General features: G+C 38.2%; 3 protein-coding genes across 5 annotated transcripts in view; 1 reads left to right on the top strand and 2 right to left on the bottom strand.

Moving 5' to 3' along the window:
• Window positions 1–14,288, bottom strand: part of LOC135802248 (cyclin-dependent kinase 14-like) — an 88,991-nt gene extending 74,703 nt beyond the window's left edge. The window contains 1 exon segment of the mRNA XM_065315798.1: window positions 14,079–14,288. Coding sequence (XP_065171870.1) covers window positions 14,079–14,148 — 70 coding nt within the window. The 5' untranslated portion in view covers window positions 14,149–14,288.
• Window positions 14,289–15,099: 811 nt separating this feature from the next.
• On the top strand, window positions 15,100–16,497 carry LOC135802338 (adenosine 3'-phospho 5'-phosphosulfate transporter 2-like). The gene is made up of 6 exons (XM_065315901.1): window positions 15,100–15,197; window positions 15,250–15,384; window positions 15,448–15,677; window positions 15,753–15,979; window positions 16,045–16,226; window positions 16,287–16,497. The coding sequence occupies exons 1-6, from the start codon at window positions 15,100–15,102 to the stop codon at window positions 16,453–16,455; spliced, it is 1,041 nt and encodes a 346-aa protein (XP_065171973.1). The 3' UTR covers window positions 16,456–16,497.
• Window positions 16,498–16,596: 99 nt separating this feature from the next.
• The window catches only part of LOC135802198 (tyrosine-protein kinase Src64B-like), a 49,465-nt gene continuing 39,482 nt past the window's right edge, over window positions 16,597–26,579 (bottom strand). For 2 of the 3 annotated variants that reach the window (XM_065315743.1, XM_065315741.1), the window contains 4 exons: window positions 21,990–22,135; window positions 19,489–19,798; window positions 19,175–19,428; window positions 16,597–19,061 (listed from right to left, as the gene is read on the bottom strand). In XM_065315743.1, the coding sequence (XP_065171815.1) occupies window positions 18,139–19,061; window positions 19,175–19,428; window positions 19,489–19,798; window positions 21,990–22,074 (1,572 nt within the window). In that variant the 5' untranslated portion in view covers window positions 22,075–22,135 and the 3' untranslated portion in view covers window positions 16,597–18,138. Of the gene's footprint in view, window positions 19,062–19,174; window positions 19,429–19,488; window positions 19,799–19,916; window positions 19,935–21,989; window positions 22,136–26,579 lie in introns of those variants that run through there. The other variant, XM_065315744.1, reaches the window with a different exon arrangement.

The following is a 26,579-nucleotide window of genomic DNA, read 5'->3' as shown; positions in this document are numbered from 1 at the left end:
GCCGTTGCCGCCGCCGCCGCCGAAGCAAACGGCATTTCAATAAAAGAAACAAACGCGTTACGAATCTATTGCGTTCATCTGGCGCGTCTCGTATATTCGACTTTCAATTCTTTGTCTCTCGCAAAGAGGAACAAGACTATAGACTACAAGGCATCAGAGTACCGAAGACGCTTTTGTTACGCGCGCGTCGAAAACCTCCTCGATTTTCATTTCCACTGCATGATGCAGACGTCTACCCGCTGCATTATATCAATGAATACTCGATGCGCATCTATTCCAGGCAAGTAAACACTAAATACGGCATTAAACCAACAACCAACAAATTTCGGCGTCGTGACTCTCGTATATTTGCATTGTCGGGCGCGCATCATTCCCCGCCATCAACGTCATTAGATCGCACGCCAAAATGTCATTTGTCTACATACACATCCACATTGATTCTCCAATGCATGTAAAATAATTACACAAGTGCGTGGAGGCTGTGTGAGTAAATTTGCATCGGGAATTAGGTTCATTTGGCCTGCGACACGCTTGTAACTTAATATGTGAAATTACGTCGAGGATGTGAGTGCCATCGAAACATCGCGAGTCGTCTAATAAATGTGCTTTCGAAAGGAGGGTGGCGCGGTTGATGTAATGCGATGTGCGGCACTTTAGTGCTAATTATAATTGACTAGGATTAGAGTTGGAAGTTTTGGGTGTGGATGTGGATGTGGAAATACCGAGAGTTAATTTGATTAAGTAAAACTTTTTCACCGGTGAATAAAACTAGTTTAACGTAAAATAATGTTGAAAACTAGTGCAAATCAAGCAATAATCAGAGTAAGTTCACAACCTGCTGGAACAGATGCTGTGTGGGGGTGTACCCATCGAGTATAAATCTTCACGCGCCATTAGCCCAACTTTGGGCGCATTCGACACCTCGCCGCGCGGCTCAACAAACGGCAAACTGAAGCGAAGGTGCCTGGTAGCTCGCAAAAGCACTAAAACCATCAACAAATGGCTTAATACTACTCATTTCGGTCCGGTTCCTCCAGGCGCTGATGTAACTGGAGTAGACCAGTAGTGTGCTCTTGTGCTTTTGCTGCTCGCCCGACATCCGACACCGCAATTTGTTCCAAGCGTCTGTTTTGCACAATTATGTGCCTGTTCGCTTCCTTCGTTTGTCGCTGCAGCGCGACAAAGATCTTTCAGCAACAGTGAAAGCTACGACACTCGACACCGCAGGGCCGGAGCGAAATGTGCGAGACGAAAGCCGCTAAAAGAAATAAAACCAATTTTAGCAGATCAAACAAACTTTTCCGGAAATAAGTATAAATATGTGCTCATTGTGTGCAAGTCCCCGTCATTTGTCGAGTTTGTACTTCCAACGGTGGCGCACAAAGAATTGAACTGACAGTAAAGTGTATGCAAATGTTGAAAGCGAGAGAGTGTCAGTTTTCAATGGCAAACACAATTATTTCCGAATTGTAGACAAAGATGTGTAAAATTCAATTAAAACGAGGCATCATACTAAACTCAACATGTGACAAATTATTTTAAACAAAAATATTTCAACTTATTTCCATTTTGGTTTAAAAATTTGGTCATGTTTACTTTTTCATATTGGCATTTTAAACAATATAAACGAATTAAGGAAAATAAAGCTAAAAAATATTTTAAATCCAACGAAAAATATATAAATGTTTTAACTAAAAGAAAAAATATATAAAAGTATATTAGATAAAATAAGCCCTACAAAGATCTAAACTCCATTCAATTCAATCTTTCAGCTATGCAAATGTGGAAAAATCACAGCTCAAATCTCTTCAATCTAGCATAAACAACCAGCTAAACTACCGTCTGTACGTTTTAAGTAAAAAGATAGCGACGTGAGAATACACAATGCGGTAAATAAAAAAATAAAAACATCAAAATATGCAAATCGAAAAATTGATTTCCACAAAACGAGAGAGTAGAGCCGTGAGAAGACGCCGCCGACGGCGATGAATTTATGTTTTCCACTTTGTATGAAGCATGCACATCAGACACTTTCAAGCTTTCACACTTTTCCATTATCCGATTTTGTCGCTGCAATATGAATTTATGAATTTTATAAATTTGCTTCGCGTCAACGCGAAAAATAATCCCAAAAAACTATGAGTGGTCGCGACGGTTTCCGAACGAAGTGAAATCTGAATTGTGCCGATACGAAAATCAAATATGTTTATTTTTAGCATTTGCCTACAAAGTGTTGCATTTATAAAATATTCTCAAATCGAGTATTATCTATAGCTCCACCTTCGTGTCAGATTTCCGGAGACATTTTGTACGTATTTTAATATAATATTAAATTGAATGGCAGTAGATTCCGCACTGACTGCTTCCCATCCATGCACCCGTTCGTATTGTATCGACGAAGAGAAAAAAAAATCTATTTACATTAAAATACGTCGCCAGTTTCGTCCGCCCATCCACTTTCCGCCTGCCTGCTTGAGACTTGGAGCAGCTGGGCCTTTTCGATATCAATATAAGATATTGGAGATTCATTGGCGGATGCGAGATAGGCGCTCACATGGCGCGGAGGCAATGCAAAGGAAACGCCGACACTGCTCTAGCAGAGAAAAGGCAATGCATACGCAAAAGCGGGCGTGGAGAAAACGGAGCAACAGGCTGAAATAGAATTTCCACATTTTCACAGACCAGACTCTGTTCTCGCCAAACTTCTCTCAAATCGGGAACAAGTGAGCACTAACTTTCAACAATTATTCAGATTCAGAAAATCATTATAGAAAACCAAATAGCGTAAGTTACAACGTTTATAACTCAAGAATGGCTGGACAGATTTTAATTATCTATGATTTTTTGGAATCGTCTAAGCATTAAATAGCGGAATAATTATTAAAATACAGTAGAGTCCGGTTATAATGACATCGAAGGGAATTCGGCAAACACGTCATAATAAGCGGACGTCATACAAAGCGTTTTTGTGAAATGAAATCCCTTTTTATGTAAATATGTACATATTCACATGCATATTAAATCAAAATCAAAATTGCACGTAATCAGCACATTATAACATACAAGTGTATTTTTTTACTTCGTAATCTGTAATTTTTCTGCTTTTGTTTTCATTTAATTAATTTTCTTGTGATTTCCGGCCTCTTCGGTTTCAAAACATTTGAATTGAACGATTGCTTAATGCAGTTCTTGTTTTTAAAGCATTGAGATTGTCGAATGACCCACGCCAAATTCGGATTAATGATACGGATTAAGGGTCGTGGTCAATTGCACTATTCATCGAATGCTTATATTTATTATTTAACATTTGAAGGGTCTTTCCCGATGGTAAATACATAAAATGAATTTGACAATCATACAAAAGAAATGTGGCAATAAATATAAAGAAGTTCGCCGTGTCGAACGTCGTCGGGTATCAACGAACACATTACCGGAGGTGTAAAGGAATCATGTTGGTCAATATAACCGGACAATCTGTTAAAAATGGGTCATAATAAGCGACGCATGTCACTGTAAAGCGAAGTCATTATATCCGACTTTTTTATACAAGAATTTTTATATGAAAACCAAACTTGGTAGTGTAGGTACGTCATATGCTCGGTTGGTCAATATAAGCGGAGTCATAATAAACGGATTCTACTGTAACAGAAATTTTGATATACAAGGTGTTAAATAAGGGATGAAAATTGGCATAGAGATTCAATCATAATTATTAACATTTTTCATTTTTTTAACAAAATTAATTAAATATTTCTTCTTTTAAAGTAAAATTTCTTTCAAAATATTCAAATATTTACTTGCCATACTTTTGAATTGAAATTCATTGTGATTTGAAGTCATGTTAGAACGAATCATTAACACACATCGCCACACACGAGAACGAAAGATGATAAAAATGTAACTGTATCGATGTGATGCGTAACTTCATACGCGTACAACGCAGCGTAATGCGCGTGTAATGTACCAGTTACCGTGTGTGCGGTGGGGTGTGACATAATGAACGGACGCCGCAAATCTGCCACAAAAATACTCGCACGAGTCCATGCACGACCGACGCAATAAACACTTTCAAGCTGAATTTTCAGACAAAATTTTGACCGATCCGTACGATTTTGACCGCGTCCAAAATTCAGAGTATTTAAGGAATAATGCACTGGTTGAATTTGAGTTTTGCATGAACCTGGTTACTTTGTAGATTGTTTCATGTTTTGAAACTTAGATATATGAATAGAAACAAAACGTTGTTAAGTAATTTTAATTAATTAATTACAGTTAACCATAGTGGCGACCAGAGCTTTACTTACAAATTGAATAGAATGAAAGCAAATGCGAGATGGAGTGCTGCAGGACGTGACCTAAAGTTAATTAAATGCAGCTTACGCTTTCGCCACCTAACGAATGCGCCCAGGGAGCACCCTAGCGTGTAGGACATTGGTAAGCCGTATTAGTTTTACTCGATTAGTAGTTATTTTGATGAAATCAGCACTTTTCGGCTGGTTTATTACAATGCGATGCTTTACGTCTGTAGTGCGGGCGTTGGCGTAATTGAATGCGTGTGGTTTGTTTTGTTGCTAGATTAATATTTTTTTATTTCAGTTGTGAGCAAATATGCAATTTGGAAGAACAAAGCACTAATTTCAAGCTGCAATTCAGGATAAAGCTAGACAATCAGGGATTCTCAAACAAAAACTAATGATTTAATGAAAAATGTGATTAAAAAAGCTAAAAATTGAAATTTCGTGTTAATTTTTTTCGAAGTTTTTTGATAGTGAATATCTGCTCAACCAAAAACGCTAGATTCCAACGAAATGCTGATTATGAAAGATTGGGAAATTCTCAATCAGATAAAAATATAAAATAGTAATAGGTATTTCCAATAGAAAAAGGTAAAAAAACGCGACTAAAAATACTAAAAAGTGTCATTTTTCAATTTTTGCCCATTTTTTTCAATCGCGAATATCTCGTAAACTAAAAGAGATAAATAGGATCTGATCGCAGCGTCGTAATCTACGGACAATTCTCTATAGGTCAGTAATTGGTAATTATATTAGTCAATATCGACGATTTTCGATAATTAATATCTTTGAAACTAAAAGAGATAGCAACCAACAAATTGCTGATTATGAAATATTGGAAAATTCTCTATTAGATTAGAATATAAAATAATTAAATATCGTAGGGTAAAAGGGCAAAAAATGTAATTAAAAGTGCTACAAATTGAAATTTTTCAAATTTTGACGACTTTTTTCAATTGCAAATATCTCGTAAACTAAAAGAGATAAAAAGGAACAAATTGCAGAGTCTTAATCTACGTACAATTTTCGATCAAATAAGCAAATTAACTTGGAAATCTAAGAGATGAAATTTTAATTCATAAGAAAAAAATGGGCAAAGGGAGGTCCTTGATAATTTTTATCGACGATTCTTGATAGTGAATATCGTGCAATATAAGCAACTTTTCCCAAAAATTCAGTAAATTCTGTCTATATGCGGGCTTCTAGCCCTCTTTTATGACCAAAATACACACTGTATACAATTGGAGAAGTACTGGTTTGCATTATATTATCAAAAAACACCAGAATGACTATGCTCTCCTGCATCGACCTTTTATATACACATGTGGAGGTACAGTGCGCGTGGGCGGTAGAATGCTGCGCCAGACACATTTATAAGTTGATTGGATACGGAGGGGGCGATTACGGCGATGATAATTAAAATCGAATTGTAGTTTTCAATTTCCGCGTTGCGCGCAGGTGCGTGCGTCATTGCGTGTAACAGCGAGTGCTAATAGTCTAATGGTCCCTTGGTAACACTCGTTTAAAGTGGCCGAAATAAAAGGTGATTCAATTTCAAGCAAAAGAAACGAACGTGATTGTTTCTCTGGAAGGTTCTATCGCTAATAATAAAAATTATATTTTGACTCTGTGTATATGAACTAAATCTTAAAATTTCCAACTCATTTGTTTGACATTCATCATCAGTAAAAGTTTGAAAATTGAATATTTGAAATTACTTAGATAAAATTAGATTTCATGTTTTTTTGCATTTTTTCATATTTTTCTTTCACAAAATTTATTTCCCGTTTTCGCATACCGATATGGTTCCTAAACACGTAAACTAAAACGTAAAGCAGCGTGCACACACGTATCGAAAATTGCATTTCTTCCTCATGTCTGCCTCCATCGCTTTCAATCATTTTCCCCGCGAACTTGTTCCTTTCGCTCTTTAATGCGTTTAAAGACGCGCATCAGTGTTGTTGTTCGCGCGCTCGTCTTCACGATATGTATTTATTACCGATCCTTAAAAGCGGGGATAAACGCGCAGCGGAAAAAAGTGCATTTTTCCGTGTTTCGCTTCTTTCTTTCTGCGGCATCAGCGTTTGTACTTTTCACATAAACACGATGCCTATCTGGATTATAAAGCATTATTTCCAACTACTACCTCTCTGCCGTTGCTGCCATTTTTTGCATGATGCATTTGAAATGCACGCAAAACGTTTTTATATTCCGCCGAAAGCAATAGCAATACAACACAAGCAAAACTGGAGAAAAGCGCATCGCGCATCTTTTCGCAAAAAACCGAGAGAGGGAAATATCGAGAGGAGGCCTTTTGCCATCCTTCGATTACAAACTTTTCAATATTGCGTTACGCTTAGACCGACCCACCGATCCGACATTTCGTAGTCCACACGGAAGCGTGTTGGCCACCACCAAATGTATTCACCGCGGAACGCAATATCCGGAGTTTTTCAAAGAAAATATATATATATTACGCAGAGAGGACTTTTTATTGGTTTTCCTGTCTTCACTTTGGTAATTTCGCTCACCGGCACTGCTTCGCGTGCATCCATGCATTCAACCGGTGTTGCACCCGCCGCACTGTGACACACCGCACAACCTTCTGCACCTTTTTTACGCTCCTCGACCACCTCGGGGGCATATTCTTTTCCCTCAGCGCTTGTTAACTTCCCTCAAATAGCCGCCGGGCGCATTCTTACGCTGTCATTGCTAACGTCAAACTGAAATGCACCTTGAAGACATAATTTACCTCCTGATTTACACTCGCACAATTTCAAGTAGAAGTAAACACGACACGTCGCCACTTAAAAGCACACGACTTAAACGGCTCTCACATGCCCGCAGGAAATAGGCGTTACTCTCCATGCACGACGCTGATATGATTACCGCGGGCACGAGCGTAAATTAACTCTTCCGAAGAGGAGTGTGTGCTCCACTTCTCGGAAGAGACCAAAGCACGACGAGGCACGAAGAGATGTTGTATTAAGCAGCTTCAAGTTGTTGAAGATGCTCTCGCCCGGCGAAAACTTTGCGCCGTCGACAACTTTGATTAATTTCGAAATTATACGCGACGCTGCACTTTGCGCACGCGGACATTTCATGCACGCTGCGACTAAACGCGCGGATGATAGTAGAAATAATTTTATAATTAAAACTTACGCGCGAGTAACACACACTACTTGTAAACAAATTACGGAGCAAGATATTGTGCGCATGCGCAGCTGAAGCAGGCGCTTTTGTTGTTGAGCAAACTCAGGTGCAGTTTAATCTCTTCTGAATCGATTGTAGTTACCTGGTAGACGACAGTACACAATGCACACTGGTGTAATTTCATTATGTTGACCACAAACGCTACTGAAGCAGGAGCGGCTAATTTACAAACGGTCTATTGCTAAAGTGACATTATACAGGGTCCTCAACAAAAATAAAACACTAAAATAAATGATTACTTAGTTAATTAAACATCGATTTCTAAATAAAAACATTTTATGCTGGTATTAATGCAACTGTTGTAATAAAGTTTGATGCCTTTGTATGTACAGCTGCAAATTGAGCCGATACTCAATGAAGGACTGTCCTACGAATTGATTAATTAGCACAAATTACAATTGATACATCGTGTCGACTCAGCGATTTCACGCAAATTGTAAAATGCATTTGTCATCATTCGTGCATGATGCAATCGCCCAAAAATGCACAAAATAACAACAAGACCAATTTGTGCAGTTTAATCAACTGTCTTCGGCTCATCGCCAATTTCGCCATAAATCACGGAAACATGAAACCATGCAGCAGAACATGGTTGGCAATTTGTCCAATTGTTGCAAGACGCGAGTGGCGCGTAAAGACCAAACAAGCAAGTAACAATAAATCAGATGCAATTGTCAAACCGGATATAATCGGATGCAATGCAATGCAATGCAGAGTATTTCTATATATTCGCTGCGTCGTTTTGCAGTCGCATGCTTTTTACTGCATCCGCTCTTGTGTGTCAAGTGTCGATTGTAGTGCGCGTTGTGCACTATTGTCACACATAACGATGAATGCGCGCACATGCACAGCAATGGGACATGCGACATGTCGTGGGATAAATTCAATAAGCCAAAATAAGAAAATTCATGTACGGGAAAATTGCCGCGCTGACATTTTCGCATCGCGCGCAGCGCAGATTGAAACGAGCAAACGAGCGCTGCTCGTGCGGAATTGTGCCCGGAGCAGCGACTGAAAATTTCCACGAAGAAATTACATTCATATTACCTACATAAACCACTACACTCGCCTACATTGTGGAAAATATCATTCTTTATCAACAACTACATTCATTAGTTTTAAATTTTATTCTTTTACCTCGTAAAAATCTTCGTTTAATTAAATCCCACATTACACCCTAGCGATAAAACTCAATCATGCACCAGGAGTAGAGAAAATCCGTGGCTGTCATTATCGAGCACGTTTATAATATTTGCGCGGTGGAAATATTTGTGCAGAAGCTCGCGTTGCACAAACCGAGCACACACAAAACGCCATCGATAACCAAAAACCAGCATCACACGAGCGCAAATTTTATTTCATTTCATAGTTTGTTAGCTCGCGCGCTGCTCCTGCGGCAAAAGCAAATTTGCGCTATAAATACGTTTGTTTTGAAAACAACCACACCTGTTTATCCGCACAATATGCAAGCGGCGACACGCACCAACATTCGCACAAGAGCTGCACCATTACGCACACAATCACGCTCAATTAATAACGCCAGTCACACCAGAGTTGATTGACCGATACGCGGCGATTTGTCGCGCACACTTTTCAAACACTAATAATCATATAACCCGACTATAATTGTGCGTAATTACTGTTTTTATTCTATTTACCCTTTACCTGAATAATAGACTCGCTTTTCAATTGCATCTCATTTGTTTCAATTTGTTTGATTGCATTTATTTAATCATTTAACGCATGTGTAATGTTTATGTTTAATTGACCCAATTTGTTGAATTAAGAGAGCTGTAGCCCGCGTGTGTTTTTGTATAAATATTGATTGTTATTTTATTAGTGGAATGCGTGTCGTAACTGACTACTGCTCAAGTAGAAAATGAGCAAACAATGTGTGAAAGACTGGAAAAACCTCTCAACAGGCTAATCGTAAATTTCCCCTGCAATGCGCAGTGCATCGCACGCCGCCCAGGGTGATATATTTTGTTTAAACAGTAATTTTTATCATGAAAATAGTGCAGCAGAGAAGCAACAGAGGATGAAACGAATAAAACGCCGAGACTGCAACGGTGATAAATCCCTGCCGGGACGTTACCAGCTCCAATCCTTATTTTATGACCAAAGAAATCGTCGCCGGCGACAGGATGGTGTTTAAAATGTGTCGAAAACTTCAAAGCACAACCTGTAAAGATTTATTTCGTAGAATTTAATTATTAAATGTTGAAAATATAAATATTTTCCCATTTCACAACTATTATCCTCGCAAATACCGGTTGATATGCGGCACACGTTTCTCACATAAACGCCGGCCGTAAAAAAATTAATAAATTTGTTCCAAAACGACGGAAAAATGTTTTCTTTATCCTTTGCGAAATCAAATTTTACGAGTAATAAATAATAAAAAAAGAGCTCAGGCAAATAAAAATAAAACCGCATGGATGGAATAAAAGCCAAAGACAAAGCGACTGCAGCACACAGGCACGGTTTTTGGGCGCAAAAATAAATTAGATGCGGGAAGAGAGCACGTTAACGGCGAAAAGAATTGCGCACCGGAAAAATGATAGAAAATGGAGAAAAGAAAATTCAATATCTCACTGCGGATATTAAATCGAGGTCGCGCATTTTGAATGTACGTGTTATATCTTCTCTGTGAAGTCGCAATGATATCCAAATGTATCATGCAAAGTAAATTGTGCTAAAAGTTCACAATTGTTGAATAAAAAAAATCGAAAAAAATAATAAAACAGCAGTGTTTTTTTTAAATTTAATTGAATACAAGTGTGATTAGTTTTTTAAAATAAAAACTTAAAACAGTTTGTATATAAATAAAACATGAACGTCGTTGGTGTTGGCGGATTTTGCGGCACTTTGCTATTTTTGTCGCCGTCGCAGCGTGGACTGAAAGGCGAATTTTCATGGTGCGTCACTCGGCATAAAATCGTTAATCGAGAAGAAATTATTTCGAAAATTTCGTTTTCCCAGTATGGCCGCTCTCGAAATGACAAATTAACTACACGAAAAACCATTCCGACGCAATTTTCGCAGCTTTTAGTCGGTCGCAAGTTAAAAAAAAGGGTGTCAAACACATTTGCCTCGGCAATATAAAATCAGTTAAGTCGTTTTAATATCAATCCACATTAAAAGTTTGCAATTTGTGTTTACGAGCGAAAGTATGCAATTAAATCGTCAAAATACTAAACTTTAGAAAATCACAAATAACAAACATTAAAAAAAATTAAACGTAACTAGTTTTTCGCTAGGAAATGATGCAAAAAACACATTAATTGTAGATAATCGCCGGCGTGCTACAGTTATGCAATTCGCGTATTTTCAGACTAATGGCCCCCGCCAATCAACTCTCCGGATAAACGGAGTCAATTACAATTTTACTCTCTGTACACACGGCATTTGCGCATTCGACTGTACGCGATTTACAAGTGCAAGTGCATTCGAGTTGCTTCCAGTCAACCCGAACAACATCATCATCATCGCTAACGAGATGCATTATCCCGGGTCGATCGCATTAGAACAATTCAATTCAATTGACTGACAATTCACTCTCGCAGACCAATTCGACTCTCGGCCAACCGTAGTAAATGCGAATGCATCCAGTATTGATTTTTAATTTTCGTAGTGGAAATGCCCATTAGCCAAATAAACTTGAAAGACAAACGCGAATAAACAATATTCAAAGATGTTTTACAAAGTAAACATGAAGATCAAGCATGAATTACAGATCTTTACATAAAGTTTTTAAAAAATCTCTGCAAAATATCCACAATATAGTAGTTAAGCGGCTTAAGAGACGCGAAAGCAAGCAAAAGTCGCACAATGGATTTTATTAAACTTTTCATTCATCCTTCTTTATTTGTGTGTTTTTTTCGCTTGTCTTAGACAACTGGGGACACAATTTCCGTGCGGAGGAAACTCGGCCACCCCTCTACGGTACGATTCTTTTTAATAAAGATCTTGCAAACAACAAGGAGAAAAATATTCATCCCAAAAACCCCGCTTCAAGTGTAGGTGTACAGATGGAGATAAAGATAAAGATTTTGAAATTGAAATACAGAAAAAAAAAACGCGTAATATGGTGTTTGGTGCAGCGCACATTTTTCCAACCATTTTGCGTGCATTCGCGTGCAAGTTATGACCAGCAACAGGTATTATTACTTATTGCATTTGCTGCGTGTTGCAAAACACGTACACACACACACAAAAACCCACAGTAAGAGTAAATTACGAGACGTTTCCATCTGGAGCGGGAGAAATTGAAGAAATAAATTCAGCGCTCGCATGCGAGCCAATAATTAGGCGTATAAATAATTAAATCGGGGGAAATGAGATAATTGCGGATAAACACTTGCACGAAAAACCTGGCAAGAAAATTAGGATACAAATCATTACCTAAATTACACTACTTTAACCTAAATATTTTCAATATTAATTTAATTTTTTACTAATCAAATTTAATCATCGCTCGGGTGAGAGAATTAGAGAACCAAAACAAGATTACGAATTAACTAGTTAAATACCAAAGCTGGGAGCACGCAGTGTCCGTGTGGGCCGTTTGAAGGCCGATGCTTCGCCCATTTAGCCGTGCATTGCTACAAGTTTGTTGACCGTGTCGCTCTAGGAAGCGGTGGAATGGACAAACTAACGCAATCTACAGCTGCCAGCACAAAACAACAACAAAACGCTGCAGCGCGCGATTCATTGAATCCTCTGGTGTAAACATCACACCAAAAACCCACAAGCTAAATGATAGAGTATATAATTATAAGAAAGCGTCCGAGTCTCCAACCGCCTTGTATAGGTATGTAGACTTGTGGACTATGAGGATGCGAATTGTGGTCGGGGCTACACCAAGAAGTGACGATGCTGCTAAAGTAAACTAAAGTTGTGTAAAGTTGTCGCAAACGCAATATGACCGTAATGTTTGTTAACAAACTGAAATGGATTTCAGCGCGTGTTTGGGTGGTAACAACTTACGACTCTCTAAACAACGCTCGGCGGCCCAAAGTGGGATTTGATGCGATGACTAAGCCCACAGCGGCCACAGCTGTGCGCGTTGTAACCCAATGTCCAAAAGTGGACGTGCAATTAATACAAGTTTAGTCAAAGAGCAAAGCTTTAAACAAAGCTAACTCATACTAACCGAGTCAATATTGTAACACATCCCGAAACATCTGATCTGAGGACAAAAGTTATTGAAAGTAATCTTGAACTTTAAACAAGATCAATAATTGATTGTAAAAACATAGATAATCAGGTTGTAGACCTCATTTATCACATCCACTCGATGCCAATTAAGGTAATCGTAACTGGTGTCATCATCACATTTTGTCATTTAATAAATAACTCGATTTGATTGCGCACAGACTGGAAGCACACAAATTACATATTTCTAGTTTTCTCGTGGGAGTCGCTTTAGCACACACGAGAGTGCGTCACATTCGCAGAAATGACACTACATGTGCATAATTTTCACCCACTAGATATTTATCGCTTCTTCGCCTGATCGGATAATAAAATTAGTAAAGTAAAGCTAAACGCAATTTTCGCGATAAATTGTGAGGTGTCTCGTCATGTTGTAAACGTAATGTGTCGGTCGAGGCTTCCAAATAGAGTAAGTAAGTAAGTACGTACTTACTGACTATACTTAGAATGCTCAATACACAGACGCAGACTGTATTATACCTAAAATACCATCGTATGACGGCGGGGTTCGTCGAGGAGACAGTAAATAGCCATATAAAACGGCATTAAAACTACCTGTGCCTCTGTGTTACGGTGCTAAAATGAAAAGATGAATTTCCGCCCGAAAACATCAGGTAGATAAGGCCAGGCTTGTTTCTTAGTAGCAAAATATACAGAAAAACAACCTAAAAGAGCAAAAACTTATCAATAATTATAGGTGGATGAAATGGAAGCAACTTTAGTATAAACCAACTTAATAAATACTTAATCAGGTACTACTGGTGGCCAGGGTCGTCGAGTTGAAAGAGCATACATACTACTACCCTGAGATGTGAGTTGGGGTCACATTAAAAAATTCATGCGATTCCATGGAATTTTAATCCAGTTAGTGGCACTTTTCTAACATGGTACTTTTTCGGCACGCCGTAAATGTTGTTTTAAACGCCTGTTAAAACACCCACTTCGAAGTGTTTCGCCGTTTAATAGCTGTGCGTAACTGTGGCCGAACAATTTGGTTCTTGGTCCATCGCCGGGCGCTTTGTAAACAATGCGTAACCTGGTTGTGCATCGCTCGTGCCCGCGTAACCCGTTCGCCTATGTACTAATTAATGCCGGCGCGGTCACGCTCGGTGTCTCCGCAATTAAAATATTATAAATAGCGGAGTGCGGGACGGTTATTTTGACCAGTGGCCGCTCATCGGACACGATTTATGTCGAATTACATCAAAATTGGCGCAAATTGATTGATTACATGTGGATTTGTTTGTTTTCTTTGTGGTTTGTTATTGCTAGGTCTAGTTTTGAGCTGTGTGGTGTTTGCTAGTGGTTTTTGAATAAATAATAATAAAGGGGCAACGCAGTTTGGCACCTCACCATCCTTGAGGCTCTTGGAGTGCGCGGCCGGGGCCCCACTGCTGTGGCTCTTGTCAACCGTACAATACATACTCACGCGAGTTATCACAATCGCTTGGGGCACTCTCACCGAATCGCGTCGATCATCGTTTACGCGCTTTTTCGGTCGCGAGCTGCGGACACAACACACGCGGACGCGACACGGGAACTCAGCGGAACAACACCACTAACAACACCAGAAACTCACGGCCATTACTGACGCTTTCCGCTCGAGCCGCAAGCGCTCGCCGCATCGCGCTACAGATGTCGACCGTATGCGATTTGACGCCAGTTGGGCGTTTTGCCGCGCTGCCACGTACACAGGTCCTGGATTTATTCGTTAACATTTTTCAGTTTAACTTTTAAAGAAACTATTAGATTTATTAATAGTTTTATTGCTCGTTTCAACATTCTAAAGCATTCATTAATAGAACTACTACCACTTTGTATCTGTACAATTTGTATTTATATTTTAAGTTTAAGTGACATTGTATAAAAATAGCAACGTGTGTTAGAAGTTGCCTATAGCTAAAGTAAAAGTCTGCTTCAATAAAATGTAACAATGATGATAAAATAAAAAATAGAAACAACAAAAAATTGTATTTAATAATTTTTATCTCTTATTATTTTTAGTATTTTAATAAAATACGTTTTGTTAAACGATGTATGCTTGAGTACTGCTGTAAAAACAATACCTTGATGTTTTAAATTTGCGTAAATTTACAAAGAATTACACAACAAACATTCAAACATTACAAATTAGAACGGCAATGCGCTGCGGTATTGGCTGCGTGCGGTTGCACGAGGTTTCCGAAAACGCAACCGGCTACGGCGTTTTTGCTGAAACTGAAGCTGTAGGCGATGATATACTTCCGGCTGGGCAGCAGAATAGCGAATAGGTACGGCGTTTCAATCTACCTGTGGTTTATCACTAATGGGCGTGCTGGCAATGCCTTACAACTAATTCATATTATTAATATTTTTAATGATCCACAACAATGTCATGCAAAATGGAACAGTTAAAATCAATATCATCAATGTGGATCCAACTCACAAAACAACTAAAGCAGAAAAAGGTCAAACTAAAGATATTGTGTTTTGGTATAACAAACTACTCCTAGAAGCAAGCACAATTCTCCATATTTTGTTTTAGGTATTTGTATTTTCATACTCTATATTTAATACAAGATTCGTCGCTACCATGGTGGATTCAGCCTTTAGGATGGTATTTGCTGGTATTATGGAGTGCTTTTTGCATAACGGTTTGTACCGGAGTTGGAAGCAGAAAGTAAGTTATATACATATTATAGATTTTTTAAATAATAACCAATTAATACCTGGTAATTTTTAGATTTCAATCAAAACTTATATGCATTACCTGGCATTTCACCACCCTTGGTACAATGGGCTGTTCCAATTCATCTCTTGCCTATCTTAACTATCCAACACAGGTGATTTTTAAATGCTGCAAATTAATTCCAGTTATGATTGGTGGAATAATCATTCAAAAGAAATTATATGGAGTGTTGGATTTTTGTGCTGCTTCATTAATGTGTGTGGGCTTGATATTATTTACTTTAGGTTTGTTCTAATATAACTAAAAACACTTCTATAAACATTTGTTACATCTGAATCATCATTTTTAATATATTTTAGCTGATTCAATGGTTGTGCCTAATTTTAACATGACTGGTGTGATTATAATTTCAATCGCACTGCTCTGCGATGCAATTATAGGCAATGTGCAAGAAAAATCCATGAAATCACATGGTGCGACAAATGTTGAAGTGGTTTTATACTCTTACTCCATTGGACTTGCATATTTATTTGCATTTATGTTCATCAGTGGTGATTTATTCAAAGGATATGTGTTCTTTTCAGAGGTATAAACTAATATCACATTAATTTATTTTTACTTACTGTAATATCAATGTGGACTGAATTTTAGGATAGTTTAGTGAAATATGGATATGCATTTGTCTTCTCTTTGACTGGATATTTGGGTATCCAGATTGTGTTGACTCTAGTCCGAACTTGCGGTGCATTCGTCGCTGTTACAGTCACAACATGCCGCAAAGCAGTCACGATAATATTTTCATTTTTATTCTTTAGCAAACCATTCGTATTTCAGTACGTAACTTTATAAATTAAACACTTTACCTGTTTAATTACTTGTGTCTCATTTTTTAGGTATGTAACGTCTGGATGTCTGGTTGTCGCCGGAATATATTTGAATATGTATAGCAAACGTCATCCAACTGCTGGGCGAGATATCTGTCGCAAGTTGAATGAATTTTCGAGGTTGGTGAGACGACGGCGTACCGCGCGACAGTTTAGCAGGTTTACCACAGAATTGTAAATATATTATACATATTTATCGGAAATAAATATCTGCAATTTGCGTGTTGTGTGTTGACATACCTGCGATTGCGTTATCTATGATGCTGAAAGATAAAAACTAATAAATTACAGGAGTCATCCCCCACAGTGTTTTTTACACTTGTAGAATAGCACAATATTTTATTTCGAAATTTTCCTATATATACAAAAGTTTTTCGTATTTATCTCTTTATATCTTACTTAGAAGGGTATGAAAGTTCTATAAAATGTTTGTTTTATTTCATATTATATCCTAAACTATGGCATTTTCTTATACACAACAACATACAACTCTTTTCCTGCACTCTGTACTCCTACGCCTTCAATTTCCTGTATTTTGTCAACAAAATAAAAGGACTATTTAGATGTGTCACATATCGTTCATTGCGTGTGTGTGTGATTCGGTGTGTGGCTGTGTGTAATTGATTGTAACATATATTTGGTTGATGTATTATTTATCTGTTTGCGTGAATCATTGAAAATATTCGTGTTTTCTTGCCTCTGGACGAAGTTTACCCGGTTTGCTTCACGATTTATGACAAAATGGACGCTACAAGTTGTGCCGTTTATGCACGCCCAGGTTGTTGCTTCGAGTATGCATTGAATTCGCTAAAGAAATGCAGTCGTAACGTTGTACACAATCACAAATACACATTATAAGTTTTGCATCACACGACAATATAGGTAATAAATAGAATAAGAAGGTAGGCAACTTGAAACACAATCAAAAAGTTTCCGTTTCCTTTTTGCAGTTTGATTGTGATTCAAGTTATGCTAATGTATGACTACAACGTTATCAGTAAATACAGATTATGCCAAAGTATTTCACCAATGTGCGAATTATTCTCGGATTCCAAATCGAAGAAATCATTTGATTATTGCACTGCTAATTCACATCATCATTTGCTAACTCATTCAAGTAACCGAATCAACTAAACAGCTTTATAAACGTTTCGAAGTTGCTAATTGATTAAGTCAATTTCGTGTCGCGTCCGCAATGTAAACATGAATGCTATATTCGTTTTCTCTTCGGAAAACAAAAAGCATCGCTAAATATACAGTGTTAAGATTAAACTATAATAATCATAGTTCACATCACATACAATATACAAAGTTCCTGTTTCGCGCATCCCAACTATCTTTACACAATATTCATTAAGGTTTAAGTGAATTCTCAGCGATTCTCTGCTTATTCTTCATTTGCTTCCAGTGTGCCATTAGAAAAAGTCGTCGAAAAGTTGTAAAGATTTCTGTTTGTATAATATAGCTATCGTATAAAAAAAAACACGTCGAAAAGCAGCTGTGCAAATCTATAAATCTCTAAAACCCATCAAATGACGTAATGAATAATGATAATGAACGTTTTTCACATGACTTGTACGTTTTGGTTTCATGTTCAGTGTCATGGGCGACGCGCCCTCGCCCCCTGCACCACTTAAGTACCGATTCGCTTAAAAAAACACAAATACACAGGACTGGCTTCGACTTGTACTATTTTTGCGCCTCGTGTTTCCTCATTTGGCATTAAAATCGTGTGTTTACTAATAAGAATAATAAAAAGATAGAAGATGTTCATCATGTTCATTTAAAACCCTGTTAAAAATATTCCGTTTCGTGTTTCTGTATCGTCTTCGTTTCATACCCCAGCTTACGCGGGATGGTTTTAATCAGGGACCTCCCTGTAGGGAATCTCGGATGTCACGTTGAATCCTTCAAAGTAGTGCGTGAGGAATTCGAATGTGGGCCGATTCTCCGGCTTGTTGTCCCAACAGCTCAGCATTATCTTGTAGATATCATCAGGCAGGTAATGCGAGGTGGGTTTGGGCATGCGATAGCCCTTCTCAACTTGTTCGATGACTTCACGTCCATGCATGCCCGGATACGGCACTTGTCCGAACGTGAACAGCTCCATCAGTAGAATACCGTACGACCAGACGTCGGATTTGATCGAAAACCGGCCGTAGACAATCGCTTCAGGCGCCGTCCACTTGACAGGGAAGCGAGATCCTTGCTTGGGGCAGTATTCATTATCTTCGATAACGCGCGCAAGTCCAAAGTCGCAGATCTTCGCGATGTTGTTCTCACCGATCAATACATTACGCGCGGCGAGATCACGATGAATTAATTGTTTCGTCTCTAAGTATTCCATGCCGGAGGCAACTTGGAAGGCGACATAAATCAAATCTTCGAAATCCAAGGTTTTACCTTCGTCCTTTCGTAAAAAGTCCAACAAACTGCCTTTCGACATGTATTCCTGCACGATATAAATCGGCTCCTCCTTACTGCAAACAGCATAAAGAGCAACTAGTCGCTTATGCCGGAACTTCTTCATAATCGCAGCTTCTTGTAAGAACGCCGCTGTGGACATGGTGCCTTCCCGCAGCGTCTTCACAGCGACTTCAATCGAATCACGCCACTTGCCGTAGTAAACCTCACCGAAGTTACCCCTGCCCAAACGTTTGATCAACTTGATCTCATCGCGAGGAATCTCCCAGTCGTCGCGGAACGCCGGGCCAAGGTCCCACATCTGCGGCTGTGGTTTGGGGCACGGCTTCGAGAGAACGTGACACAATCCGAATGCATTGCCTGCAAAAATACGAACGAACGTGAGAATGCAAAAGCCTCAAAGCTATGCATAGCAAGTATACGATAAGTGGATGCGAATCTGATCGCAGGGAGAGAAAGGGCGGAGGACTTACGTGAATATGCTTGCACCAACTCGGAGAGGGTGAGGAATGTCTTGTTCGTCGAAATGTAGAAGCCGCCGTTATCCAACGGCTTGATTTTATAGTGCTTGACGTGATAGCCGCGCATCTCCTCCCAGTCCTTCACGGATAGTGAATAACCGTGTGGATTATGCTCGGATGGACGTACGAGGAAGGTTCCCCTTGCGTTTTCCTCGGCCAACAGCAGCTTATCTGCTTCTTTACGCGATACATTCTCAAAGAACCAACTAAAACAATAAATCAACATTTAATACACAAATAAACGCAATCGAAATGCATTCACTTACTCTTCGCTCTCGACGCTCAATTCAGGAGCAACAAAATTACCAGGAATAAATCCTTGCTCGCCAGTGGTTAAGTGAATGACGTTCAGCCAGTCGCCGTCAGAGTCGTCGATCACTTCCATGCGGTCGCCTTTCTTGAAGGAGACGTCGCTCACATCGCGCTCCTTGTAGTCGTAGACGGCGACGACGATGCGCGTCTTGGAGATTTGATTGTTGCGCGTCGGCGTGTGCTTCGTCCGAATGATGTCTGCATGACTGCGCTGCGGATCCGGCGTGTAGCGTGGATTCTGCTCCAATATATTATTCAATTTGCCTGCAAACACACAAGAATCACACTTGAGTAACCTGCCAACTGCCAACTACACAAACACTTCCATACAAATCACATTAGCACATGAATAATGCAAAATTAAGTTTTCTTGGTTATATACTTGATTATGTAGACTACCCTTATCACAGGTGGTAGTAGTGAAAAGTAGTCTTCTTAAAATTAATTTCGGTTTAGTGCCAGCGCTGTTCATTAACTCGGTATAACTTGAAGTCGTTGTAATCAAGTGGAATTGACTCAACTTAGTTTGTTTCACGGAAACTAGCGTTCGCTGCCGGCCAAATTTGAAAGTCCTAATCGCATTAAGACGGTATTGTGTTAATGCTCGCGTATATTTGCATAATTAATGCGCGTTAATTCGTTTGCGTTGATTACTATTACCGCACAGCTTTACTCTACACACGAGAATACGCAAAAGAAGCGGAGAAAATTAACAATTAAGGTCAAGTTTAAAACAAAAGCAAATAAAGACCAATTATTACATAAATGTTATATTTTCGTAGTAAATAATTATACGCTTAAAAATGATTTTGCTTTGTAGTGTTTTTAAGAAGTTCAGCGTTGTGAATACATTAGTGTTATCTGGAGTACACGAATATAAGAGAATCGCAGACGTTCGGTCATGAACGGCTCTCTTATCGTGCGATTCGTGTGCGTGCGTCGTTTGAGGCATTAGGAGCGTTTCGCGTCTCGCATTCCATCGAGAAACCTCAATTTCCGCTCGTTCAAGCGCAAGTACAAGAACTTCGAATTAAGGTCTCAACCACTCGACACGCATTACACTCGGATAAAAGTAATGAATGATTTTTTAATCCTTTAAGGTTAAGTTACAATTAAAAGCGTATTTTAGGCGAACTATTGATGAATACTTTTGTTTATGTCGTCACGGTCTAAGGCACTGCAGATATTTGCTAACAAAGGAAGTCATAACTTAGCGTTCGTTTAATTATTGCTGATTAGTGCAATATTGGGCGTCGCCATGCGATGCCGCCACGCACGCATGCCTGCACTGACGATTAATTTGATTATTACTCAAACTCATTACAAGTTGAGAAATAATTAGCAAACCGTGATCGCTAAATTGCCTTAAATACACAAATAACAGTATTGCAAAATAATCAATTCGTTTTGTAACCTATAAAAAAACTTGGATAAATTGTTTACTTAGTGACTTCCTGAGAGTTTATTTTTTACACTTTGCGCGTTTAATCTTTTCCCGGAAACTAAGCCACGACAAGTGCACAGCAAAGAATAAATCCATTATCTACGCGATACACTGAACGCACAGCGTCTTGCCCGCGTCGTGACAATTAAAAACTTTACAGACATCTTCATCAGTCAATTTAACAAACGCGGCGCCGTTCTATCGACAAGTTCCTCGAAAGCGTAAGCCGTGAAAGCGCAAAAAGTCCCAGAGGAAGCACGGAAAAAGAGTGCAGCGATCATTAATCATTTTTTTTCTCATCAACAGTTCTTGACAATTTCAAATTAGATTACAAATAAATATTGCAGTGCATATACAAAGATGTATATATGGTTGCCTATGTTTTGAGGTTATTTTAATAAATTAAATTTTATTTCTTAAATTCACAAAAGGCTAAAATCTTCTCACAATCGTGTCGCGAAGCAAGCAGACTGTGTGTAATCCATCCATGCCCACGATGCATAAAACGTTCCTTCCATTAACGCCGCCATTAGACAAAAACCGAATGCTTGCTCCCCGGCCTGATTGAGATTGAGACACCGGCGACAAAACTCTACGCGTGCACGCTCTTAATGATCATTAATCATTCACGTGCACCAGCAAAGTTTTATAATTTCACACACTACTTCGTTAAAAATTCTCGTCTGCCGCTGACGCGTACAATTCCAACCGAAAACGACTTAAAAAATTGTCTCAGTACAAAAAACATTTTAAAAAATGTCTGTTTTGGTCATTGCGTTATTAATTATACCACGAAGCATTGTTTAATAACAAAAAAAAACACTAATTAACTAAATTGAGATGTTCTAACGTTTAATTTAATTAAAAATCATGATAAGAGTTGAGTGTAGTAATAATAAACGTCATAAAAACGTTATGTACGAGATTAGAGCTTGGCTAACTGTGGATAATCTATTAGAGGCGAAGAAAAGAAAACTCTTAAAAATCCGTGTGTGTTGATTTGTGGTTTACCTTCGAGGCCCGGATTGAGTCCGATGAACGTTTGCTGCTGTCGATGCCGCGGCCGCTTCTGGGCGCAGCACAAGCAATTACCCATGACGTCGGCGTCGATGTGCTGCTCGCTGTCTAGGTCAGTAAAGGTGCACCAGGAGGTTCATCTGCAACACCCACAAGAGAAGAGTTAGTATAGTATTAAAACGGTACATTCGAGATCCTATAATAAATATTACAACAACATACTCTCACAATATACAATCTACACGTATAAAGCATAGTGTGTTAGTTACATCGCTTATAACTCAAGAACCGCTGGACAGATTTTGATCATCTATGATTTTTTGGATTCATATCCGCCCCGAATAGGATAATAATTAATAAAATATCGAAAATTATGATTCTAAACGTGTTAAATAAGGGATGAACGTTTATATAGGGATTTAATCAGTTATAGTTAAATAATTGAAGCAGAGATGGCGCTAAAGTGCATTATCAATATTTAAAATTTTAAAAAAATAAAATTACTCAACTTATTGATGCAATCGACACGCTTTAAGTCTTAAGTAATTAATTTTTACTTTTTTTTACAAAAATTACGAAGTGACGAGTAAAAACTAATATACAATAGATTACAGGTTTCTATAATTTTAAATTCACCAATATGTTTAATAAAATAAAATAATTTCAGGTCAAGATGAATTTACCACGCGAGAGCTTGAAAGTAATTTTGCATTTTGCCCATTTTAACCAAACGCGGTATTCAGTATTCAAAAGGGAAGTCTGTCGCCGATTATATTCAACGAAGGCGCCGCAAACGCGCATACGAAGTGATCCGCGAAGATGCATGTAACGCATACGCGTACTTAAGAAAATTAAACGATGATGCTGAGTTGTTACAAACAAACCAGCGCACATTCGACTCTGCAAATTCGATCGCGAACGCGCTCACCGTCTGCTGCACTATAAATACGACTAGGGCTATATATAAATGTATGTAAATAAATTTCAATGAATTTGTATCAAGTAAAATCTAATAAATTGTACTATTACTGTTAGTGTATCAAATACAAGCGATATTTTAGACATTGAGGCAATTTTAACCTTAAAATTGTTTAAAGTTGGGTTATGTCAGTCAATGACACAAAATTGACAGATGGAAATATGTCAACTTGTAAAATGAGGTTATGTGAGGTTATACACAGTAAAAATCATCATCTAAACTTCTTCTGATGCATGGTTAAACAGATTTCTAAGTTTTCTTAGGTGACTTTTGCGTTTCTAATAAATTGCTCAGTAAATTGATGAGTTACAGATTTCAGCGGCTTCCTCGCCGCGCCAGTATACCACATACATGAATGCATGCATGCTGAGGCTGTCAAGAGAGCAAAAAAGAAACGTAATTTGCAATTTCCCGTGCGGTGCTTAAGTTTAACTGGGAGAGCAGCGCGCAGGAGTGAGCAAATTTGCTTTCGCTGCGCTTTGCAATCGCGCTGCAGTTAGCTTTACTCTATTGGCGCTGATAGCGCGAAATTGATTGCTTTAGATTTTCCATGGCGAGCTTAATCGATGTGCCAAACTCGCATTAAAGCGCAATATGTTGATCGGCAATTGATTTCGCGCTTGCGAATCGGTTAAAATTCAATTAATTTTGAAATAGAAAATTTTGTTCCGATTTTGTACTATAGGCAACCCAAAATACAAAAAATTGTCATCCATGTTGAATCAGTCACATAATTTTAGAGAATTCGGTTATATTTTGCACTATAGGCAACCAAAAATACAAAAAATTGACATTCATGTTGAATCAATGAATTTAATTTATAAATTTGGCAAGTATAAGAATTTCTACACCTACTAAACACATTCTAATGACTTTGTGCGTTGGGAATTTGTTCCAGTGCCAGGTTCCGTCATAAATCGGTTTGTCGATATTTATAAACAAGCGACTGCCTCCAATCTAAATCTATTTCAATCCTTCAAATACGCATGTCGACGTCGTGCTGGGTGAGTGTCAAGTTATGTGTTATAATGGTAATAATATCTCGTCGAACTGGTTGACCGAGGTCCGAGGAAATACTGTTAGCTACGCCAGCGTGCAATTAAGCATCGTTTTTTGCGTTAGCGGTCTTTTACTTGACATTTCGTTATTTTTCCTCCATTCTCTAGTAATAGAATTCTAGTACCAGAATTTCAAATCTTGAAATGAATTTCCGTGTTTTCCTACAAATTAATACATTTAAGTACGCGAAGCATTCGAATAGCAAAGATATCTACGGATTATGGCAACGTGGCAGTAATCATGATAAATCTTTGATGGCCAACATTCCGATTGCAAATCTCTTTGCGCGTCGCTTGAAATTCGCCGACAAATTCAACTTAAAAGGCATCGCACGCCGCAGCCAGAGTCGCGTATGCATCTTCCTAACTGTTTCTAACCACCAGCGAACAAATATTCATCGTTCTATCAACAAATCATCGCTGGTTTCCATCGGCGTACCCGCTTGATTGCAATTCGGACAAAACGAGCATGAGAATTGCTTTTTAATTTACTAATCCTATTTTATTCCCATTTTCAATAACACGCTGAATGTTTTCAAACAGAGTTCTCCGCGCGGTCATTGTGATTAGTTTGTAATTAACCGTAATCCGCGTCGATAAGTAAAAGCCACGGCATGCAGCAATGCGTGGTGTGTAACATTGCGGTGCTCTTCTCTTCAGACTCTTCATAACTTCGCTAATTGTCGGCATTAGCGAGTAATGTCTCTGATTAATTGGCGTGTTTCTTGTTAAGGCCGCGCAGAATGTGCACACAATGACAAGACTTCAATGAAGTTGAATAATGCGCATAACTGTATGGCTATTGTGAAATGCAACAAATCACAGAAAAGTGCACAATCAAGAAAGTAAATGATGATAAAATCACAACAATACTAATTGTTCATTATGGGGAGTTAATTTATTTTATTGTGGGTGTAAATTTTAATAAAAAAAAAGCTTAATTAATTATTTTCTTGTTTCTTGAATCGGTTATAAAGCAAATTGGTCAATAAAATTCTTTATTTTATTTTTGAAGCTATAAAATTTGAATTTTAACTTTCAACTCTTATTTCACACCCTTCTAGTTATTTTTTGTGATAAAAACTAGCATATTTGCTTTTCCATGGCCTAAAATATATCTCTACCAAAATTTATCAAAATTCCTCCAATAGTTTTGGCAGGAAATCGTCACAAACATACAAAAAATATAATAATACTCAGAATAAGTAAAATATTTTGCAAGTTGATAATTTTGTGGTTATCTTAACTAAAAAATTGTCATTTCAAACATAAAACACAACGTTTACAGACCTGAAATGTAACTAATGTATAATTAAAGATAACAGCATTAAAACACGCAATAAAATATGTAATTTTATGAATATGACAAAAGACAAAGCAAATGTTGCATCCAAAACTAAACATTAGCCTAAAATACGAAATGAGACTCGTAAAATTCACACTTTATAATCTAAAATTCCAAAGCTTTATTGCACCGTGACAATCACTATCTCCATGCCATACGAAATGAAAAAGCCATTAAAATATGCCCACGCGAAATAACATATAAACGCATTGCACACACGTGAACAATCGCATTAATAAAACCGAAATCGGTTCGCCACGCTTTGCATTGCTTCCCGCTACATAAACACACTTGATTCAATTTACATGTACGCCAAATAATCACTGATAAAATCGCAGATATCTTCGAACAACTACTCCAATTTCCAACAGCTTGACACCCAGTTTAGTCTCTCAACTTCGATTTCATTGCTCTGAATAACATAAGACTGGTCTATTGTGTCATTATTATTCATTTAGTTGCGTTGAAGATAAGGGTTTCCCAAGAGAACAATTACACGTGATAACTTGTTTTGACTGAGTGACAAGTTAGTTATGAGTAATAAAGTTTAACGAGTTTAAAATAGTTGAGAAAAATATTCGTGTTATGAAACGATGATAAAATTTTCCTCCGTTGTAGTTTATTAAAGTAAAAGAGGTTATGATCGAGATTATGATTACTATAACAACTAGAAAATTAGCAATAAAATGTGCCGTTCGTCGGTTAGTGGTTTGCACATGAGCAAACAATACGCGTGCGTAAAATTCGTCCGAGTGCACATTCCGGACGTAAATTCGATTCATCGTCACTTCCGCATTAAACTGCGAAAGCACGGAGAAGAATAAATAATTGAATAAGTAGCCGGCGAAATAACGTAATAAACTGTGAAATGCCCACCATTGAGCATGGTATCTAGAGCTTGGCGTTCAAATAAAGAAAAAAATCAATTAAGTGCTGTAAAGATGTAAATTGGGTTGCATAACTATAATACCAACATAAAACGTTGATATAAAAATCTAGTTTCTTTTTATTTGCAAGACGATGAGGTGGTAGGCATGAGTATCACTTGGTTGTTTCATGGCGGATTGAGGATGCGCGATTTTCAGGTCTAATAAAGATCAATCATTTCCGGCAGCCGAGCGAGAAAAAGAGTCGTCGCTTCTGAAAGCGCATTCGACTCGCCGCTGCGCTGGCAAAACTCGCATTAACAGCTTGAGTGAACA

Source organism: Atheta coriaria, unplaced genomic scaffold (genome assembly GCF_025399875.1).
Source record: "Atheta coriaria isolate IRGN ID8LTWV9N9 unplaced genomic scaffold, Caltech_Dcor_3.1 hic_scaffold_16_pilon, whole genome shotgun sequence".
Classification (NCBI taxonomy): Eukaryota; Metazoa; Arthropoda; class Insecta; order Coleoptera; family Staphylinidae; genus Dalotia; species Dalotia coriaria.
Note: the sequence above shows the minus strand (reverse complement) of the source record. Positions and strands in the feature narration are given on the sequence as shown.